The sequence below is a fragment of the Carcharhinus amblyrhynchos genome, chromosome 7 (assembly GCF_965287045.1).
Source record: "Carcharhinus amblyrhynchos chromosome 7, sCarAmb.v2.hapA, whole genome shotgun sequence".
Lineage (NCBI taxonomy): Eukaryota > Metazoa > Chordata > Chondrichthyes > Carcharhiniformes > Carcharhinidae > Carcharhinus > Carcharhinus amblyrhynchos.
The window spans coordinates 118,987,251-119,008,381 of NC_137330.1; the positions used below are offsets into that span (position 1 = coordinate 118,987,251).

The 21,131-nt window shown below is 45.5% G+C and overlaps 1 protein-coding gene across 1 annotated transcript in view; it reads right to left on the bottom strand.

The window, feature by feature from the left end:
• Positions 1–21,131, bottom strand: part of lin9 (lin-9 DREAM MuvB core complex component) — a 128,008-nt gene that overhangs the window by 17,180 nt on the left and 89,697 nt on the right. The window contains exons 4-11 of the mRNA XM_080193027.1: positions 19,579–19,686; positions 18,084–18,217; positions 17,861–17,986; positions 16,609–16,766; positions 14,418–14,551; positions 11,209–11,328; positions 6,652–6,753; positions 1,332–1,412 (exon numbers count right to left, since the gene is read on the bottom strand). Of these exons, the coding sequence (XP_080049153.1) occupies positions 1,332–1,412; positions 6,652–6,753; positions 11,209–11,328; positions 14,418–14,551; positions 16,609–16,766; positions 17,861–17,986; positions 18,084–18,217; positions 19,579–19,686 (963 nt within the window). The remainder of the gene's footprint in view (positions 1–1,331; positions 1,413–6,651; positions 6,754–11,208; positions 11,329–14,417; positions 14,552–16,608; positions 16,767–17,860; positions 17,987–18,083; positions 18,218–19,578; positions 19,687–21,131) is intronic.

The window sequence follows — 21,131 nt, forward strand, 5'->3', positions numbered from 1 at the left end:
TTTCTCCCCATCTACTCTAAAACTTTCATCATTTTAAACACCTCAACATTTATATGATGCCTCATTAGATCACACATGTAACAAAATGCTTCACAAGGGGGAGATGTGGCATCATGGTAATATCACTGGATTAGCAATCCAGAGGCCCAGGCTAATGACCTGGTCACACGGGATCAAATCCCAACTAGGCAGGAATTTGAATTCAATTAATAAAGTCTGGAATATAAAGCTAGTTTCAGTAATGGTGAACAAGAAACTAACAAATATTGTAAAGGCCCACCAAGTTCATTAATGTCCTTTAGGGAAGGAAATCTGCCATCCTTACCTGGTCTGGTCTATGTGTGACTCCAGAGTCACTGCAATGTGGTTGACTTTTAACCACCCTGGGCAAGGGCAACAAATGCTGGCATAGCCTGCGATGCCCACATTCCATGAAAAAATAAAGAAAAAGAATTCAACAACTCTAGTGACGTCAGTAACCAAATAAAGCATTTTCTTAAATCACTCGCTAGTCGATTGTTTCTTTTGGAAAGAATGTTATTTTGGAGAATGGCAGATCCTGCTGGTTAAAGGGTGCTGGGGAATATGGTGGCACCTGTAAACCAGTCGAACAGGCAGACAGGACCTCAGATTACAGTTCACATCAGAAACAAACATCTCTGATGTGGAACCTGCCCCCCAACTCCCTCCCCGGCTGCCCATTCCCCAGCTCCTTCCCCGGGCACCGTCCCTGGATGAACTGAACTGTATCATTCTGTCCAGCCTTGAGGTTACGTTTCAGGCATTGGTCCTTCCCTTATGAAGACTTCTAACTCCTCGACCAATACTCCTTTCAGCCTCTTCACCATCTCACATTGATACCTCCAGACCTGACCATTCAAATCAGCTGCAGAAAGCCACTCCAAATTCCCTTCCTGCCCCAGATCAATCACCAGCCCTGCCCTCACTGATCTTCATCGGTTTACACCTCAGAAGGTCTCAGATGTAAAATCCATGGCCTTGCTCTCTGGTTGCCTCCGCACACTCAGGGTGCCTAAGATTAGGTTCTAATAACCTAAGCTCTCTGAGTGTCAGTGAGTGGGGCAGGTTCCTATGGGGGAGAAAGAACCCACACTGTACTTTAGGCAGACAGGACTCTGTAGCTCCAAGGAAATTACTTTGGTGATGGGTTTCCGTGTGTGTCAAACACCCAGCTGAGCCGAAGGGCAGGCATTTCTGGCACCCTGACTCCCAAAACCAATGTAATGTCTGGATGGACAACTGTTAGAGAAAACAGCCATTAATCAAGTGTTTTACTGAGAACCGGGGGTAAGATAACAAAGATCTTTTACCAATTTCTCTGCTTCCGTGTTCATTTCTTTTAACTGCTTGATGTGTTCTTTCTTGATCATAAGAATTTTTGATAATCTTGTCTGAAAAGTAAAACAATAACAGCAATCAGACAGCAGCAACAGAGGATTGTTTTTCAAACTGGAGGCCTGCGACCAGCTGTGTGACTCAGGGATTGGTGCTGGGTCCACTGTTATTTGTCATTTATATTAACAATTTGGATGAGGATATAGGGGGCGTGGTTAGTAAGTTTGCAGATGGCACCAAGATTGATGGTGTAGTGGACAGTGAAGAAAGTTCTCTCCAATTGCAACAGGATCTTGATCAATTGGGCCAGTGGGCTGACGAATGGCAGATGGAGTTTAATTTAGATAAATGCGAGGTAATGCATTTTGGTAGATTGAAACAGGACAAGACTTACTCAGTTAATGGTAGGGCATTGGGGAGAGTTACAGAACAAAAAGATCTAGGGGTACAGGTTCATAGCTCCTTGAAAGTGGAGTCACAGGTGGACAGAGTGGTGAAGGAGGCATTCGGCATGCTTGGTTTCATCGATCAGAACATTGAATACAGGAATTGGGGTGTCTTGTTGAAGTTGTACAAGACATTGCTAAGTCCACACTTGGAATACTGTGTGCAGTTCTGGTCACCCTATTGTAGAAAGGATATTATTAAACTAGAAAGAGTGCAGAAAAGATTTACTAGGAAGCTACTGGGACTTGATGAGTTATACGGACAGGCTATATAGACTGGGACGTTTTTCTCCGGAGCGTAGGAGGCTGAGGGTTGATCTTGTAGAGGTCTATAAAATAATGAGGGGCATAGATCAGCTAGATAGTCAATAACTTTTCCTGAAAGGTAGGGGAGTCTAAAACTAGAGGGCATAGGTTTAAGGTGAGAGGGGAGAGATACAAAAGTGTCCAGATGGGCAAGTTTTTCACACAGAGGGTGGTGAATGTCTGGAACAAGCTGCTAGAGGTAGTAGTAGAGACGGATACAATTTTGTCTTTTAAAAAGCATTTTGATAGTTACATGGGTATGACGGGTATAGAGGAAAATGGGCCAAATGCGGGCAACTGGGATTAGCTTAAGGGTTTAAAAACGGGTGGCATGGACAAGTTGGGCCGAAAGGCCTGTTTCTATGCTGTAAACCTCTTTGACTTTAAGAGCAACCAGACTATGATAAAGAAATTTGCTGGCTCCATGTGGCATGGAAATGGTTTTTCTCACTGCACGATGAGGGGGAGTAGCCTGGCATAAGGGACGGTTGTTCAATACTGACAACAAACAGCAATGTATGGCAAATGTAAAAATTCATAGGATGTTGCAGTGTGATAAAACTCACTTGCACTGCAGAGGTGCTGTAGCCAGGAGCTCTGCTCCTGTGCTGCTTAGGGTGGCCTTTCCCTATGCTGAAGTAATCGCATGCCAGGGCACTTGGCACCCTGCTGACACCTCACCTGGGTGTTACACATGACAGGGAAAACCTGGGTTCAACTCTTGGCTTGGGTCACTATCTGTGTGGAGTTTGCACATTCCCATGTTGGCATGGGTTTCCTCCAGGTGCTCCAGTTTCCTCCCACAGACCAAAGTTGGAGTGGGTTAGGTGGATTGACCATGCTAAATGTGTCAGGGGGATGAGCAGGGTAAATGCATGGGGTTATGGGAATAGGACCTGTGTGGAATTGTGGTCGATGCAGGTCAATGGGCCAAATGGCCTCTTCTGCACAGATGATTCTATGACACATTCTGTTATCTTACCATTATGTCACTACCAGCACCTCGTGAAGCCCTTCACACAGCCATTAGCACTGTCTTGTGCTCTACACATCTCTGTTGCAATCTGTCCTACTTCCCACCTATCACTGACCTACTCTGCTCCACCCTGTCTTATTTAGTATATAATCCATCAAACCTTTCCCTCTTTAACTCTGATGCAGTCATAGGGATTGTTTCTCTCCAGAGATGTCACCAGACCTGCAGAGTTTATCCAGCATTTTGTGTTCTTATTTAAGCATACACCCACATGCACATATTTACTTACTCACCAGGCACCAATCTCCATCAGAGGCCATTCTTCTCAGTCCTAGTAGATTTTTAACCTCTTAACAGCTGTTAATTCCACCAGTTTTGATGGAACCTTTATAAAAGGAAGAATCTCCTTCCCTCAGAGGCAGTGCAGCAAAGGTTTAATAAACTGATTGATGTGAGTGATTGTGTGAAATGGCCTCTACTCTCTGGAGATGAGAAGAATCCAAGATGATTTATACAATGGTAAGGCTGCTTGAAGGGGGATGGTATAGAGGGGGTAGATGCTGAGGGGCAGGGTCCCCTGGCAGGAGAGTTTAGAACTAGGAGACAGTGCATTACAATAAAGAATCGTGTTTAATTCTGAAATGAGGAGCAATTTCCGCACTCAATGGCTTGTGAATCTTTGGAATTCTCTTGCACAGATGGTCCCAACTTTTACAGATACACCACAGAAAGCATTCTTTCTGGTTGTATCACAGCTTGGTATGGCTCCTGCTCTGCAAGGAACTACAAAAGGTTGTAAGAACATAAGAAATAGGAGCAGGAGTAGGCCATCTAGCCCTTCGAGCCTGCCCCGCCATTCAATAAGATCATGGCTGATCTGTCGTGGCTCAGTTCCACTTTCCCGCCCTCTCCCCATAACCCTTAATCCCCTCGCTTATCAAAAACACATCAACCCGCGTCTTAAAAATATTTAGCGAGGCAGCCTCCACCACTTCAACGGGCAGAGAATTCCAGAGATCCACTTTGAGTGAAGAAGTTCCTCCTCAACTCCGTTCTAAACTGCACCCCCTTTATCTTGAGGCTATGCCCCCTAGTCCTACTGTCCTTTCTGAGCGGGAAGAGTCTCTCCACCTCTATCCTATCCATCCCATTCATCATCTTATACGTCTCAATGAAATCTCCCCTCATTCTTCTAAACTCTAACGAGTACAAGCCTAGTTTATTCAGCCTCTCCTCATAGTTCAACCCCGGCATCAGCCGAGTGAACCTCCTCTGCACTCCCTCCAAGGCCAAAATATCCTTGCGTAAGTGCGGCAACCAAAACTGCACACAGTACTCCAGTTGCGGCCTCACCAGTGCCCTACACAGCTGCAGCAAGACCTCCCTACTTTTATATTCAATCCCCCTCGCTATGAAGGCCAGCATCCCATTAGCCTTCCTGACCACCTGCTGCACCTGCAGGCTGGGTTTTTGCGACTCATGCACAAGGACCCCGAGGTCCCTCTGCACCGTCGCCTGCTGCAGTTTTTCGCCGTGTAAGTAATAGTCCTTCCTACCATTATTCCTACCAAAGTGGACCACCTCGCACTTGCCAACATTAAATTCCATTTGCCAGTTCCTGGCCCATTCGCCCAGCCTATCTAGATCCTTCTGCAGACTCTCTACGCCCTCCGCGCAATTTGCCGTTCCACCAATCTTAGTGTCATCAGCAGATTTCGACATGATACACTCGGTTCCCTCCTCCAGATCATCTATGTAAATGGTAAAAAGCTGAGGCCCCAGCACCGACCCCTGGGGCACTCCACTAGTCACCATCCGCCAATCCGAATAGCACCCATTGACCCCCACTCTCTGCCTCCTATTAGACAGCCAATCCTCTATCCACACTAACACCCTACCCCCAACTCCATGCCCCCTTACCTTCTGCAATAACCTCTTGTGAGGTACCTTGTCAAACGCCTTCTGAAAATCAAGAAAGACCACATCCACTGGCTCTCCTCTATCCACCGCCCTAGACACATCTTCATAGAACTCCAATAAATTTGTCAGACACGACTTCCCCTTAACAAAACCGTGCTGCGTCTGCTCTGTCAAGCAATTCCCCTCAAGATGCCTCGCTATTTCCTCCTTGATGACGGATTCTAACATTTTACCTACAACAGACGTTAAACTAACCGGCCTATAACTCCCTGCCTTTTGCCTGGCACCCTTCTTAAACAACGGCGTAACATTAGCCGTTTTCCAATCTTCCAGCACTTCCCCGGAATCCAGCGACGTTTGGAAAATAACCACCAAGACATCCACTATCACCTCCGCCATTTCTTTCAGAACCCTTGGATGCATTCCATCCGGTCCTGGGGTCTTGTCCACAATCAGTCCCTCCAGTCTGTGAATGAAGCCCAATCCATCATGTAAACCAGCCTCCCATCCACTGGCTCTGTCTACACTTCCCACTGCCCCGGCAAAGCAGCCATCATAATTAAGGATCCCAAGCACCCCAGACATTCTCTCTTCCACCTTCTTCCATCAAGAAAAAGATACAAAAGTCTGAGGTCATGTACCAACCAACTCATGAACAGCTTCTTCCCTGCTCCATCAGACTTTTGAATGAACCTACCTTGTATTAAGTTGATTGTTCTCTATGACTGTAACACTACATTCTGCACTCTCTCCTTTCCTTCTCTATGAACGGTATGCTTTGTCCGTATAGTGCGCAAGAAACAATACTTTTCACTGTATACTAATACATGTGACAGTAATAAATCAAATCCGTGCCCAGCTTGTTGCGTTTATTCAAGGCTAAGGTTGGCAAAAGAATCAAAGAACTGCGAGGACCAGGAGGGAAAGTGCAATTCAGGCCCAAGCTTAGCCAGGATCAAATTGAATGGTGGGGCAGGCATAAAGGTTGTATGGTCCATTCCTCTTATTTCTTACTTGATGATCTTTTCTTTACTTGTGCCATAGTTTTAATATGCCTCCTACAATGAACGCCAGAGCTCAACTCAATACTCCAATTACAGCCTAACCTCAAACCTGCAGGTCTGTAAAATTTAATTACATAAAAATCTAAAGACTAGGATTAGGCTGCAGTTGGTGTAAAGGGAAACCCTGTTGTAGAAACAATATGAAAGGAGGAAAAAAAAAGAGAGATCACCCATGCAAGATATGACAAGCACCCTCACACTTCCTGCAAAGTGGGCAGCTGATCTCTTTCAGAACTCGAGTGTCAATATTCGCAGAGAATTCCACAACACTGAAAGCTGTGAAAGAAGCTGCATTGTACAGATTGGGAGTCAGATATGAAACTACAAATTGTGCATGCACCTTGTGTCACACTGTCCAGGGCACAATATCATACATCACTCTGAAACTCTGCAATGAGTCACTTAATCGGGGATTGAATCAAAACTTTGAGTGGAAGCCTGTTTCTCACTAGACTGGTTACTGTCTGTTTCTCAGTCCCATATCTCTTGCATGAATTTCCTCCATTCAGTCAATATAATTTATGAATGTATTTGAACTGTTAACACTTATAGGAAAATGTGACATTTAGACACACATACTTACCACCTGGATGAGGAATTCAATGGGAAATCCCCCGAGTGTGTCTCCGTCAGTGCCTGGCAGTTTGCTTTTCCAAGGTGACTGACCCAAAAGTGGATCATTATCCTGTCGAGTGCAAAAAAGGGGAAATGAAGCAGGGCACCATTAATGGAGAATGCCAGTGCATTAGGAGTCCTTCCCAATATCTCTTCATGCTAAAGAGTGGCACTTAAAGTTAGCTTTAGCTCAATGCTAGCACTCTCCCTTCTAAATTATTCCAGGGCATATATAATGTAATGATATTTGAACTGGGGGCCAGTTAGGAAAGTCTAGGAGTGTTCCAGGAACTTTGCTTCCAAGGGCAAATGGTGCTCTCCCTGCAGCAACATAACACTCCTCTGCAGCCCCTTGTGTCATCACCGGCCACATAGATGCTTCTAGATTTGTCACATCTCTGAAGACAAGAAATAGGAGTAGGCTTTTTGGCTCATTCAGTCTGCTGTGCCGTTCAATAAAACCATGGCTGATCTGATTGTGGCTTTAGCTTCACTTTCCTACCTGTCTCCCACAACCCTGGACTCCTTTGTAGGAGTATGTTCCTATATACTCAATGTCCCAGCTCCCTGCGGAATTCCAGAGATTAACGACCCTCTGAGAAGAAATTCCTCTCATCTCCATCTGAAACGGGAGACCCCTTACTCTGAAACTGCATTCACTAGTTCTAAATTCCCACGCAAGGGGAGACATCCAGTTAGTACCCATCCTGTCAAACCTGCAGAATCTGCTACCTTTCAATAAAACCACCTTCCATCCTTCTAATCTCGAGTCTAGGCCCAACCTGCTCAACCTTTCCTCACAGGACAATGCCTTCATCCCCGGAACCAGCTGAGTGCTTCCAATGTCGATATATCCCTCCTTTGCTCTGTTAAGGAATGACCAGAAATGGGACAGACTGGTGGAGATATATTTTGGAGTCCATCTTGGAGGAGGAGTGGGAGGAAGGGAGATGGAAAGGAAGAAATGGAGAGGTGGAATGAATTGGAAAATGGGGTGCAGGGGATGAAAAGAGATTTCTTTTTAACTACCAAAGCCAGTTGTTGTCATCTGGAATGCAATGCCCAAAAGGAAGTAAATTCAATAACTTTCAAAAGGAATTAGCTACTTAATGGAGAAATAGCTTTTGGGTTAAAGGGAACACAGGACATGGCCCTTTGAACTTGCTCGGCCATTCAAATAGATTATAGCGAATCTGATATGGCCTCAGCTCAATGTTTCTATCTACTCTGCAACCACTGACCATCGTGTCCACTAAAACCCAGCACAATGGCATAGCAGTTAGCACTGCCACTTCACAGCACCAGGGACCTGGTTTCAATTCTGGCCTTGGGTCACTCTCTGTGTGGAGATTGCATGTTCTCCCCATATCTGCGTGGGTTTCCTCCCACACTCCAAAGATGTGTGGGTTAGGTTGACTGGCCATGCGAAATTGCTCCTGTGCGTCAGGGGGACTAGTAGAGTAAATATGAGGGGTTATGGGGATAGCGCCTGGGTCGGATTGTTGTCAGTGCAGGCTTGATGGATCGAATGGCCTCTTTCGGCACTGTAGGGATTCTACGATTCTATGAAAAATTCAATTTTAGAATCATAGAATTCTACTGTGCAGAAGGAGGCCATTCGGCCAATCAAGTCTGCACCAATCACAATCCCACCCACAACCTCATGTATTTACCCTGCTAGTCCCCTTGATACTAAGAGGCAATTTAGCATGGCCAATCCACCTAACCCGCATAAGTTTGGAGCGTGGGAGGAAACTGGAGCACCCAGAGGAAACCCACGCAGACATGGGGAGAACATGCAAGCTCCACACAGACAGTGACCCAACGCCAGGAGTCAAACCCAGGCCCTTGGCGCTGTGAGGCAGCAGTGCTAACCATTGTGCTGTCCACTTTTGAGTAAGTTTAATGACCTGGTCTCCACTATTTTCTGGGGGAAGAATTTCACAGACTAATGACCCTCAGAGAGAGATTTTCTCCTCATCTCCATCTTAAAAGAGAGGCTTCTTATTCTTAAACTGTGCCTCCTTGTTCTAGTCTCTCCTACAAGGGGAAACATCCTTCTGGTATCCACCCTATCGAATCTCCTTAGGGTCTTGGATATTTCAATAAGATCACTTCTTATTCCTCTAAACTCCGATGGGTACAGGCCCTGATCTGTTCTACCTTTCCTCGTAAGATAAGCCCTTCACCCCAGGAATGATGAATGAAACTATACAGGAGCGGTCAAATCAGACAGCTCTTTCAAAGAGCTAGCATAGACATGATGGGCAGAGAGGTCTCTTCCGGTGCTGTCAGGTTCTTAACATTCTCGTATGTAAATAGCTTCCTCCTAAATTCTTTATTTGATTTGTGCAGTACTGAGGGTGTACCACATTGTCAAAGGTATCTTCTTTCAGGCAAGATAATAAAGAGACCTGTTTCCTCTCTCAGATGGCTTTGATTTCTAGGATCATGTTGGATTTAGACTGGTGTTTGTCCACACTGGTAACTATACTTGTGGCTGTGACTCAGTTCTTCAGCTAAGTGTTGCGCTGATGCAGTCCTGGTCCATTTCCACTAAGGGGAGATCTAACATAACTGCATATTAACATAGTGCTTCCTCCTAGTGTCAGCTCTTGGTACTGCATTGTTAAATCGCACACATCCAGTGTATTGTCCAATAAATTAGAAAACTGGTCCAGTCTAGCCTATTTCAAAGAAAATTAAAAGAAATCCAGGAGCAGGAGTAGGCCACTCAGCCCTTCAAACTTCTCCACTGTCCAGTTAATTCAGGGCTAACCTATACTTGTTTCTGTAACCCTTGATGAACAGAAAATCTCAAGTTTTGAATTTTTTAAACAGATCCTCAGCCTGTAGGAGAGTTCTCAACTTCCATTATCCTTTGGATGAAGCAGTGCTTCCTGACACCACCCCGAATGGTCTTAACACACCTCGTTCTGAGCTCCCACACCAGAGAAAGTAGTTTCTATCAATTGCCTTATACAAGTTTATTTATTCGTGTTGCAGGCAGACTTACGTTAACACTGCACTGAAGTTACTGTGAAAATCCCCTAATCGCTACTCTCCGGTGCCTGTTCGGGTACACTGAGGGAGAATTTAGCATGACCAATGCACCTAACCAGCACATATTTCAGACTATGGGAGGAAACCGGAGCACCCGGAGGAAACCCACGCAGACGCAGGGCGAATGCACAAACTCCGCACAGATAGTGACCCAAGGTTGGAACTGAACCTGAGTCTCTGGCGTTGAGGCAGCAGTGCTAACCACTGTGTCACCATGCCACTATTTTTTGGCCTGGGTCAGCCTCCGTCCTCCACCTCCCCAACCCCAGGAACACACTTTCCCTTATTTAGGAAATTACCAATGACAATATGTGTTGTGTTTCTGAAGGGTCTTAAAATTGGACATTTGTTCAATTTCAACGGAAGCTGATTTCTATTCACTAGCTGGGAATGATTTTTTCCTTTAAATCTTGATTCGCTCAGCTGGTTACTGGGAGAAAAAACATATGAACCATTCTTTGATTTCTCAGAATTGGGAGAATTGAGCTCATTGGCCACCAGATCACTTCAGTCAGAGCTGTGATCGATGGCAAGCTTCCTTCCAAACTGCTGGCATATTGTTAGGCAGTTCAAGGAATGGGCAACCTTTGAAAATTCTGAACGAACAAAGAATCAAAGAGAATTTTCACCATTCTTATTGTTTATAATTGCTTGAATTCAAAGAAAATCGATGATGTTTGTAGGTTCAGAGCAGAGTAATCAGTTTCTGTAAAAGGGCTTTGATAGAGAAAGTGAGGGTGAACTCTTACAATAGCAGAGGGGACTCTAGTAACTAGGGGAAAAAAATTGAGACTAATTAGCAAAAGAGCTAGGGACAAGATAAGGAGTTATTTTTGCATAGTGGCTTATGAGGGTGGCATGGTGGCACAGTGGTTAGCACTGCTGCCGCATAGCGCCAGGAACCCAAGTTTGATTCCTGGCTTGGGTCCCTATCTGTGTGCAGTCTGCACATTCTCCCCGTGTCTGCTTGGGTTTCCTCCAGGTGCTTCGGTTTCCTCCCACAGTCTGAAAGACATGCTGGATAGGTGTATTGGCCATGCTAAATTCTCCCTCAACGTTCCTGAAAAGGCACCAGAGTGTGGCGACTAGGGAATTTTCACAGTAACTTAATTGCAGTGTTTGTAAGGCTACTTCTGACACTAATAAATAAATGCTAACTTTAAATGACATTTTGGAATGCGCTGTCTGAAAAAGAGTAGAGGAAGCAGATTCCACAGTAACTTTCATACATACTTGAAAAGTAAAAGTTTGCAGAGTTTTGGGGGCATATCAGCAATTAGGACTAAGTGGATTGCTCTTTTAAAGAGTTAGCATAGGCTCCTACTTCCCATGGGAGTGAGGGAACGGAAGGCGAGTGAAAAATAAAATCAGAGGTTGCATATCCCCCTCCACCCAGATTCAATTCTGAACATTTCCTTTTGCTTATTGGCAGTAATAGGACAAAGTGAAAGAAAGAACTTACTGTGATGGGAGACTGGACGCTGGTCGTGTAAGGCAGCCGCGGTGGTGTTAAATAATACCTGGAGGGTCGCTGCTTCTGCGCAAAGGCGGTGATGGGCATGGTTTCATGAGGCTCGTTACTCTGAGGGCGGGAGAAGCAGTACATTCAAATCCTAAACTCAAATACACATCTTTTTGAAGAATGCAACCATAGAACAACAAAACATAACGGTGTAGCAGTGTGGTGGCTATGGCACTGCACTAAAACATTGCCTGATGTTATTAAATACAGTAAATCTGATGTCTTATGGGCTGGCATTAGAAAAAAACAGAAAGACCATGAAAAGCTACTGAATTGTAGTTAAAAACTCAACCAATTCATTAATGTCCCTTAAAAACAGAACCAGCCACCTCTCTCTGACCAGGGCCTACACGTGACTCCAGTCCCACACTGTGCCGCTGGCACTTAAAGCTAACCGTTATCAGCCACGTAAACGCAGAAATAATTGTTGAACACCTAGCACTGTCCTCACAGCAACTGATAGCAACAGGCAGAGCCAAGAGTAAGAATCTTTGGAGTGGAACTACTTGGACAATTCTGTACAAGAGCCAGCACAGGTATGTAAGCCTAATAGCCTCCTGCTGTGCTTTAAGCAGTCTAGGTTATTAGTAGCAGCAAGGTTTTCTATTTAATAGATAGAGGAATGGTAGGGCAGCTCACATCTTGAGTGCACATCTTGTACGTTGTGGGGACTGGGTGACACACACTGTGCTGGACAACCAGATGTGCAGGAGGTGCCATCAGCTCCCGCTCTGGGTTTTGGAGCTTTAGTAGCAACTGGCATCACTGAGGTGCACATGAGGTTGAGAGTTTTGTGGATAACATGGTGATCTATATGGTCACCCCGCAGCTCAGGAGTATGAAGGAGGGAACGGGTGACTGCCAGGCACAGTCAAGAAGAGGCACGCAGGGAGTGCAGAAGACCCCGAGTATTTTGCACTCTCCATCCAACATTCAGTTCTCAATACTGATTCAAGTGATGAGCGTAAGCAGAATGAAGTCCATGATTGTAAGGTGTGGACGGAGGAGGTCATGAAAAAGACTGGAAGAGCAGCAGTGAGAGTGGATTCGACAGTTAGGGGAACAGACAAGCATTTCTGCAGTTGCAGATGTGAGTCCTGGAAGATACACTGCCTCCCTGGTACCATAGCCAAGGGAATCACTGAACGGCTGCAGAGCACACTGAGGGAGAGGGTGAACAGCCAGCAGTTGCGATCCACACTGGTACCAATGACATAGGTGGGATCGGAGGTGTGTGTATGTATTCCTACAGCCAGGATTTAGGGAGACAAGTAGAAAACTAACAAGAAGGAGCTCTGAAGTAGTCATCTCCAGATTATTCCCACTGCCACACATGACCCAGTATAGAACTAGGGGGATCGAGCGGATGAATATGTGGCTGGGAAGATGGTGCAGGAGGAGAGGGCTTTAGATGCCTGGGAATATTGGGATTGGTTCTGCACAGACTAGACAGGTTGCACCTAAACAAACCTGGAAGAAATTTCCTGGCGGGGCAGTTGCTAGTGCTACTGGCGGAAGATTTAAATTAAAATGACATCACACTCCTGAGTTGTGTGTTGTTGATGGTGGACAGGCTCTGGGGAGTCAGGTGGTGAGTTACTCACCGCAGTATTCCTAGCCTTCGACTTGCTCTTGTAGCCATAGCATTTATACCGTGGTTATGTTTGGTTTCTGGGCAATGGTAACCTCCATTATATTGATAGTGGAGATTCAGAGATGGTAATGCCTTTGAACGTCATGGGACGATGTCTAGATTCACTCTTGTTGGAGATGGTCATTGCCTGGCTGTTGTGTGACACAAATGTTACTTGCCACTTGTCAGCCCCAGCCTGGATATTGTTCAGGTCTTGCTGCATTTAGACATGGGCTGCTTCAATATCTGAGGAGTTGTAAATGGTGCTGAACATTGTGCAGTCATCAGCAAACATCCCCACTTCTGACATTAGGATGGGAGGAAGGTCATTGATGAAGCAGCTGAAAAAGTTTTTGCTGAGGACACTCCCCTGAGGGACTCCTGCAGTTGTGTCCTGAAATGAGGTACGTATACATTGCTTCTACACCTAAGGAGGAGGTTTGGGGCCTTGGGCAGTGAGGAGAAAGGACATGACAGTGAAAACGTTACATGTCCAACATCTGCATGGAAAGGCGCTGTGAGAAGGAAACAGTGTTGGGGGCAATTGAGTAGGTCAGGGAGAACAGTTCCTGTGGAATGCTGGAAAGGTGGTAAAAATAACATAATAGACTATTGAATATGAGGTTGGTGGGATGGAGGAGGCAATGTGGTATACACAGTCGAGGGCTCTGTCACTCACAGTGGGACAATCCTCGGCTGAGGAAAAAGACATCCCAGAAGTTCTCTGTGGAAGTTTTGCATCACTGGAATAAAGGAAAGGCAGACTTGTGAGTTAAGTTAAAGCTACTGGTATAAAATAGATAGTAGCAACTTGGCAGAGTGACAGGAAACAGCAGTGGTGAAGGGCTGGTGTTAGGAATAGCCTTGGGTTTGGTGTGCAGGGGATAATTTCAAAATTTGCAGATGGTACAAAACCTCGAAGTATTGTGAACTGTGAGGAGTGGAACTTCTAAAGGACATAGGTTGGTGGAATAGGTGGACAAGTGGCAGATGAAATTTAATATTTAATATTATAATAACGATAGCTAAAGGGTCCCCTTCAGCGATGTGACCATTCTCTGGTTCAATATGATGCTAGAATCCTACCGTGCAGGAGGTGGCCATTTGGCCCATCAAATCTGCACCGACCACAATCCCATCCAGGCCCTAACCCCATAACTCCATGCATTCACCCTAGCTAGTCCCCCTGACACTAAAGGGCAACTTAGCATGGCCAATCCACCTAATCTGCACATTTTTGGACTGTGGGAGGAAACTGGAGCACCCAGAGGAAATCCATGCAAAGGCAAGGAGAATGTACAGACTCCACACAGTCACCCAAGCCGGGAATCGAACCTGGGTCCCTGGTGCTGTGAGGCAGCAGAGCTAATCACTGTGCCACCGTGCTGCCCCCTTTGCTCCTTTGGCAGCGTTCTCTATACTGAATGAAAAACAAAATCACCTTATTGACATTCCTGCTTCTCAAATTTGGGAACGGCGTCCACAGAAGTGAAAAACTGGGCAATTATTTACTTACAAGGACTTCATAATCAGGTACAGTGTGCGTTCCTAATCCCGTTCTGTCAAACGTGACTCGGTACGTTGCATTGATCGTGTCCACAGCATCGATCTGCCCTGTAAACAGGCCGTCATGGAAACCTCGAAGTCGTGCTAAAGTGAGGAGAAACCATCACAACCTTAACTGTGGTCCCAACATATTACAGAAGGATGACACTAACTATATTAGTGCCACCACTGAGCTCAACCCAATACCATTCTGCACTTGGGTTTAATCGCAGCAATTGGTATTATTACAAGTATATACTTCATGTAATCTACTGGGCTTTAAGGCTGTTTTTATACATTATCAATAATCATTGTTATGGTTGTTATTAGATGCTTATGAAAATGGAATTTAATGTTGGCAAGTGCGAGGTGGTCCACTTTGGTACGAATAATGGTAGGAAGGACTATTATGTACATGGCGAAAAACTGCAGCAGGCGACGGTGCAGAGGGACCTCGGGGTCCTTGTGCATGAGTCGCAAAAACCCAGCCTACAGGTGCAGCAGGTGGTCAGGAAGGCTAATGGGATGCTGGCCTTCATAGCGAGGGGGATTGAATATAAAAGTAGGGAAGTCTTGCTGCAGCTGTATAGGGCATTGGTGAGGCCGCAGCTGGAGTACTGTGTGCAGTTTTGGTCGCCGCACTTACGCAAGGATATTTTGGCCTTGGAGGGAGTGCAGAGGAGGTTTACTAGGCTGATGCCGGAGTTGAGGGGGTTGAGCTATGAGGAGAGGCTGAATAAACTAGGCTTGTACTCGTCAGAGTTTAGAGGAATGAGGGGAGATCTCATTGAGACGTATAAGATGATGAATGGGATGGATAGGACAGAGGTGGAGAGACTCTTCCTGCTCAGAAAGGACAGTAGGACTAGGGGGCACAGCCTCAAGATAAAGGGGGGGGGGCGGTTTAGAACGGAGTTGAGGAGGAACTTCTTCACTCAAAGGGTGGTGAATCTCTGGTATTCTCCACCTGTTGAGGTGGTGGAGGCTGCCTCACTAAATATTTTTAAGACGCGGGTTGATGGGTTTTTGATAAGCGAGGGGATTAAAGGTTATGGGGAGAGGGCGGGAATGTGGAACTGAGCCATGACAGATCAGCCATGATCTTATTGAATGGCGGGGCAGGCTCGAAGGGCTAGATGGCCTACTCCTGCTCCTATTTCTTATGTTCTTTCTTATGTTCTTAATTCTAAAAAGCCTTAACATAGAAACAACAGCACAGTTAGTTACCCTCAGTGCAACAAATCCTCACCCTATTACTCGTGCTATACATGCCTTCTCCCACCTGACTTCATCTAACCTTATCTGCATATCCTTCTATTCCTTTCTTCCATATGTATTTATCCAGTTTACCCTTAAATGCGATTTGTCTCAGTTATACTCTGTGGCAGAGAGTTCCATATACTAACACTCGGAGTAAAGAAGTTTCTTCTGAATTCCCTACTGGATTTATTGATATTTGGTGACCCCACCCTCTGGCCTTCAGACAAGAGGAAACACCTCTATAAATGCTTTCTCTATCTTGTCAAATTGCTCCATAATTTTAAGGCCTCTTAGGTTTAGATTTTAAAAATAAATGTTCTAGCCTGTTCCTGGTTAAGTATAATTTCTTAGTTCTGGTACCATCCTTGAAAATCATTTTTGCACTTTCTCCAATGCTTCTATTTCCCTTTTGTTATACAGAGTCATAGAGGTTTACAGTGTGGAAACAGGTCCTTCAGCCCAACTTGTTCATGCCACCCATTTTTCAAAAAAAAACACTAAGCTAGTCCCAATTGCCCGTACTTGGCCCATATCCTTCTATACCCATCTTACACATGTAACTGTCTGAACACTTTTTCAGACAAGATTGTGCCCGCCTCTACTACTACCTCTGGCAGCTTGTTCCAGACACACACCACCCTGTGAAAAAATTGCTCCTCTGGACCCTTTTGTATCTCTCCCCTCTGACCTTAAACCTATGCCCTCTAGTTCTAGATTTCCCCACCTTTGGGAAAAGATATTGACTATCTAGCTGATTTATGCCCCTCATTATTTTATAGACCTCTACAAAAACACCCCTAAGCCTCTACAGAGGCCAGGACTGTGCATGGTACTCAGAGTGTGAATGGTGTGGAGAGAAAATAAGGGCACAAGGCAGGACAATGCTGGGGCAATTGACTTACCAGTGACTTTTGTCCCGATAACTAGTGGTAATGGGATTTCATCTGGGAGGTCTTTATACTGGGACAGCTCCGTCACTTTCCTCTGCTGAAGGAGTCTGATCTTCTGTCGTTTGTGCTGTAAGGCTGACCGTTCTTCCGCGAAGAATGCTGCTGAACATCTGCAGTACAGGAATTAGTGTTACAATGTTAGTCCATGTTAGACTTCGACCCACTGCAATGACTGCACTTGCATTTTCATACAGGACACAATCCTGTGCAAGATGTTGGAACCACACAATGATTTTATTGCATTGTATTGGTCTTTTAACCCCAATATTGCCAAAAGGCTGCTGGTGGGTCCATATATAATAGTTAGCAATAGAAAGTCTCACAACACCAGGTTAAAATTCATCAGATTTATTTGGAATCACAAGCTTTCGGAACGCTGCTCCTTCACCAGGTGACTCACCTGATCAATTCCTGAAACTTCCCTGTTTGAATCCCTCCAATCAGGTTTCCACACTGCCACGGTGCCAAAACCGTCTCTGATCAAAGTCACAAAGGAGATTCGACGTGATTGTGAGAACCTGCCCTCCTCGTCCTTCTTGGTCTGTCTGTAACCTTTGACAACGATGCCCATATCATCCTCCTCCAACAACACTTGATGTCCAGCAGGGTGAGACTGCTCGCACCTGCTTCTACTCTTATTTACCTGACCATAACCAGCTATCAGTTATGATGGTTTCTCTTCCTGCTCCCACACCATTTTCTTTGGTTTCCCATAAGGACATGTTCTTGCCCACTATCCCCCTTCTATTTCTCGGTTACGTGCAGACCCTCAGTGACATCATCTGAAGAAGCAGGATTAGTTTTCGTACGGACGCTGACGTACGATAAGCAAGATGGGTTAGCCATGCTAAATTACCTCTTAATGTCAGGGGGCTTGCTAGGGTAAATGTATGGGGTTACGTGGATAGGACCTGGGTGAGATTGTGGTTGGCGCAGACTCGATGGGCTGAACGCCTTCCTTCTGCACTGTAGGATTCTATGATACCGAGCTCGAGTCACACAAACTCTCTCGACTCCTCCACTATTGCTAAATTGTCAAAGTGCTCACCTTCATCCAGCAGCATTTGGTTTAATTTCTCCCCCTTTCTATCCCCAGGCTTTGGCACAACGAGCAGTTCGCAATTCATCACAGAGCTGCAACAGGATGGAGTTGCAAGAGATGAAGCACTCTACCTGTGCAGCTGCTCCCTTCCCTGACACTTACCGCCTTGGTTTTCCCATTAGCCTCCTGATTTTGCCCCACTCGACTCTGGTCAATTTCCTGGTTTTCAGATTTGGGAAGGACTCCTTCAGGCAAACGCAGAAATCATTATCCCCCTCGAAAAGCGGCCTAGAAAACAGAATGGGTCAAAACTTACACACGGGAGGAGGAAAAAGAAACGTGGAGTTTGCTGAATTAAGTATTGGGAGAGTCAAATGAAACCTACTTGTCGATATTCGAGTAAAACCACTCATAGATGCACCACTTGTGGGCCTTGGGAAGTTTCAGCAGGTTTCGCAGGCGTAAGCCAATCTTCTGGGCAGCCTTCTTGTCAGGCGTTGCCAAGGCTGCAGAGAGTTTCTAACGAGAAATTGTGTTTTTTTGAAATTGGAAGAGAAGGCCAGCCCGTGACAATAGCATATATAAAAGAGACTGAAGCTAAATGTTTTATAAAGTTCAAATGAACAAACTGTAAAGTGTTTGAAATCATTTTTTTTTAGAAGGTTTTTTAATTCATTCGTGGGACATGGGCATCACTGACTGGCCAGCATTTATTGCCCATCCTGAGTTGCCCTTGAACTGAGTGGTTTGCAACACTTGACTTGTCACCTATGTGACGAGAGTTGAAGGAATGAGGCAGTATGAGTACGATGTGGAACATACTTGGACAGTCTTGGCCCCATTTTGTACAGATAAGAGCCCAAAGGGCCATGTGCTCCAGATTCTGCACAACAGGCAATGTCACAGGCTGCAGGATGATTACTACAAGAAAAATTGAACAACATCACTGTTTTGAAAGGCTGTTACCTGCTGCATCAGGCTCACACTTTTAGCTTATATATGAGTCTGGTGAGGGCCAGGCCCAGTGGTGGGACGATGGGTGGGTGGGGGAATGTCAAACTCAAGGCTCCTCCCAGAAGTATTTCCACAACATGGTGCTCTCTGAGAACAGGATAGCACTCACAATCTATTGTGATCAGCACTTTACATGGTTTCAGTATGACACACTCCACCTCCCATTATGACAGTATTACACTTCGCAAACAAGGAAGTGGTGGGGGTGGGGGGTGTGTGTTACTGAAGGATTAATGAGGCCCTTCAGTCCGTTCCAGCCTCTGCCTTAGCTGCTGACAACAGAAGTACTGGGATGGCACAGTAGCACAGTGGTTAGCACTGCTGTCTCAGCGCCAGGGACTTGGGTTACTGTCTGTGTGGAATCTGTATGTTCTCCCTGTATCAGCATGGGTTTCCTCCAGGTGCCCCAGATTCCTCCCATAGCCTGAAAAACGTGCTGGTTAGGTGGATTGGCCATGCTAAATTCTCCCTCAGTTTACCCGAACAGGTGCCGGTGTGTGGCAACGTGGGGACTTTCACAGTAACTTCATTGGAGTCTGTCCAATATGTGCCAGGACATTCCGTGCCTGAATTGGCCTGATCAGTCATCTTTGGACACACTGCATCCAGCCTCAAAATGACTAATGGTGTCGAGGTCCTCTTTGATGACGATGGACGAACAACAATGTAAGCCAACTTGTGACACTAATAAATAAACTTTAAAGGTCTGAATGAAAGGCCGCCACCCTACCCTCTCAGCCAGGGATGGTACAAACAGCAGAGAATCTCTTACCCGGTGAATTTTTATTTATCATTTTTAAAAAAACTCCATCCTGCCAGCCAATCAGTCACGAGACACGGCTTTGTTCATAGTAAGGGTATGGTACCTGAGGTTGCATGGCAATTCTCTGGTTTCTTTTCGGAGACTTGGTGCCCTGCAGCTGCCTCTCTTCCTCTTCACTCAAGAGTCGACTCCTTTTTGTGCTTCTTGTTGGCTGAATGGATTGAACATTTTACAAAACATCAGATCCCAAGAACCTTGCACACAAACACAAGAACATATTTCTATCGATTGCTGGAACTGGACTCCAGTGCAATATATGCAAGATTGACAGAACCTCAACAATTTAACCCCCAAAGCCCCCCTTTCTGCTGAATCATGCTGCCAGTGACCTTGTTGAGGATATAGTTTCTAGCAACAGGGTCATTTTTCACTGGCTGAGCCAAGAGGAGAAATGGGGACATGCTAATCAATTGTATGGGGCCTCACAGGCAGACCCAATCCAGTTCTCCAACCTGGTTTCTACACATGCAAACTCTTCTGAACACCAGTCTGGGTCAAGAACCTGATTTTTAAACAGAGAATGGAATTTTCCCATCCTGCCCACCATGGGAATCATAGCAGACGGGTACATAAACCATGCAAAGGTCCATTGATTTTGGCATGATTTTCCAGTCTTGGGACAAGTGCAGCTGGAAAATCCTGACCAGAGAATTCTCAAAGCTACTTGCAATGCCAACTATTTTGGAAAAGACAGAGGTTTAGATGAGGAACTGCTTGGTTCTCACTGGGCAATGTGCTCAGCTGAGGTTATAGCATCAGAACATCATTCGCCTCATATCCATCACAATAACTAGAGGGAGACTTTACCTAATCAGTTTGGAGTAAATGGGGATGGACAGAAGGGTCAGGTAGGCCTCATTTATGTTGTGCAAGGAGAACTGAGTATTAATGGGTTAATGGGGGAGGGGGCTGCAGTATACGCATCATCCAAGCTCACAATGGAAGAAATCTGGGAACAGACTGACTGCAGGACATTCACAGGCAGTTTGGCAGGTGTCTGAGGGAGGCTGCAGGAGGTTCAGGAAATTAACTGTATACACCTTGGCTTGCACTGCTTCGCTCTACATTTCTGAGCAAGACACACTTTTAATAGTTCCCAGCAACCACTAAAATTGCATGAATTGCCCAAATACTGAGCTAAACAATTCTTTCTCCAACCCAGAGAGGGGTACAACTGAGTGTAGTGTGGGCCCAATACGTCCTGCATGATGATCCAGCAGCTCACCTACCCCAGGAGATATGGGGTACAAACTGGTAACTCAGCCTGGGCCACACCACAGTGCAGGGGCCGTGCAATAAAATTTTCCATCATGAACTCTTAGCATTTTCCTCACTACCGACATCAGGCTGACTGGTCTATAATTCCCTGCTTTCCCTCTATCTCCCTTTTTAAATAACAGGGTTACATTAGCTACCTCCTCAATCTGTAGAAACTGTTCCAGGGTCTATAGTATCTTGGAAGATAACCATCAACACATTCACTATTTCTGGAGCCATTCCTTAAATACTCTGGAATGTAGATTATCAGGCCCTGGGATTTATCAGCCTTCAATCCCATCAATTTCCCCAAGAGCACTGCTTACAATAAAGTCTGTT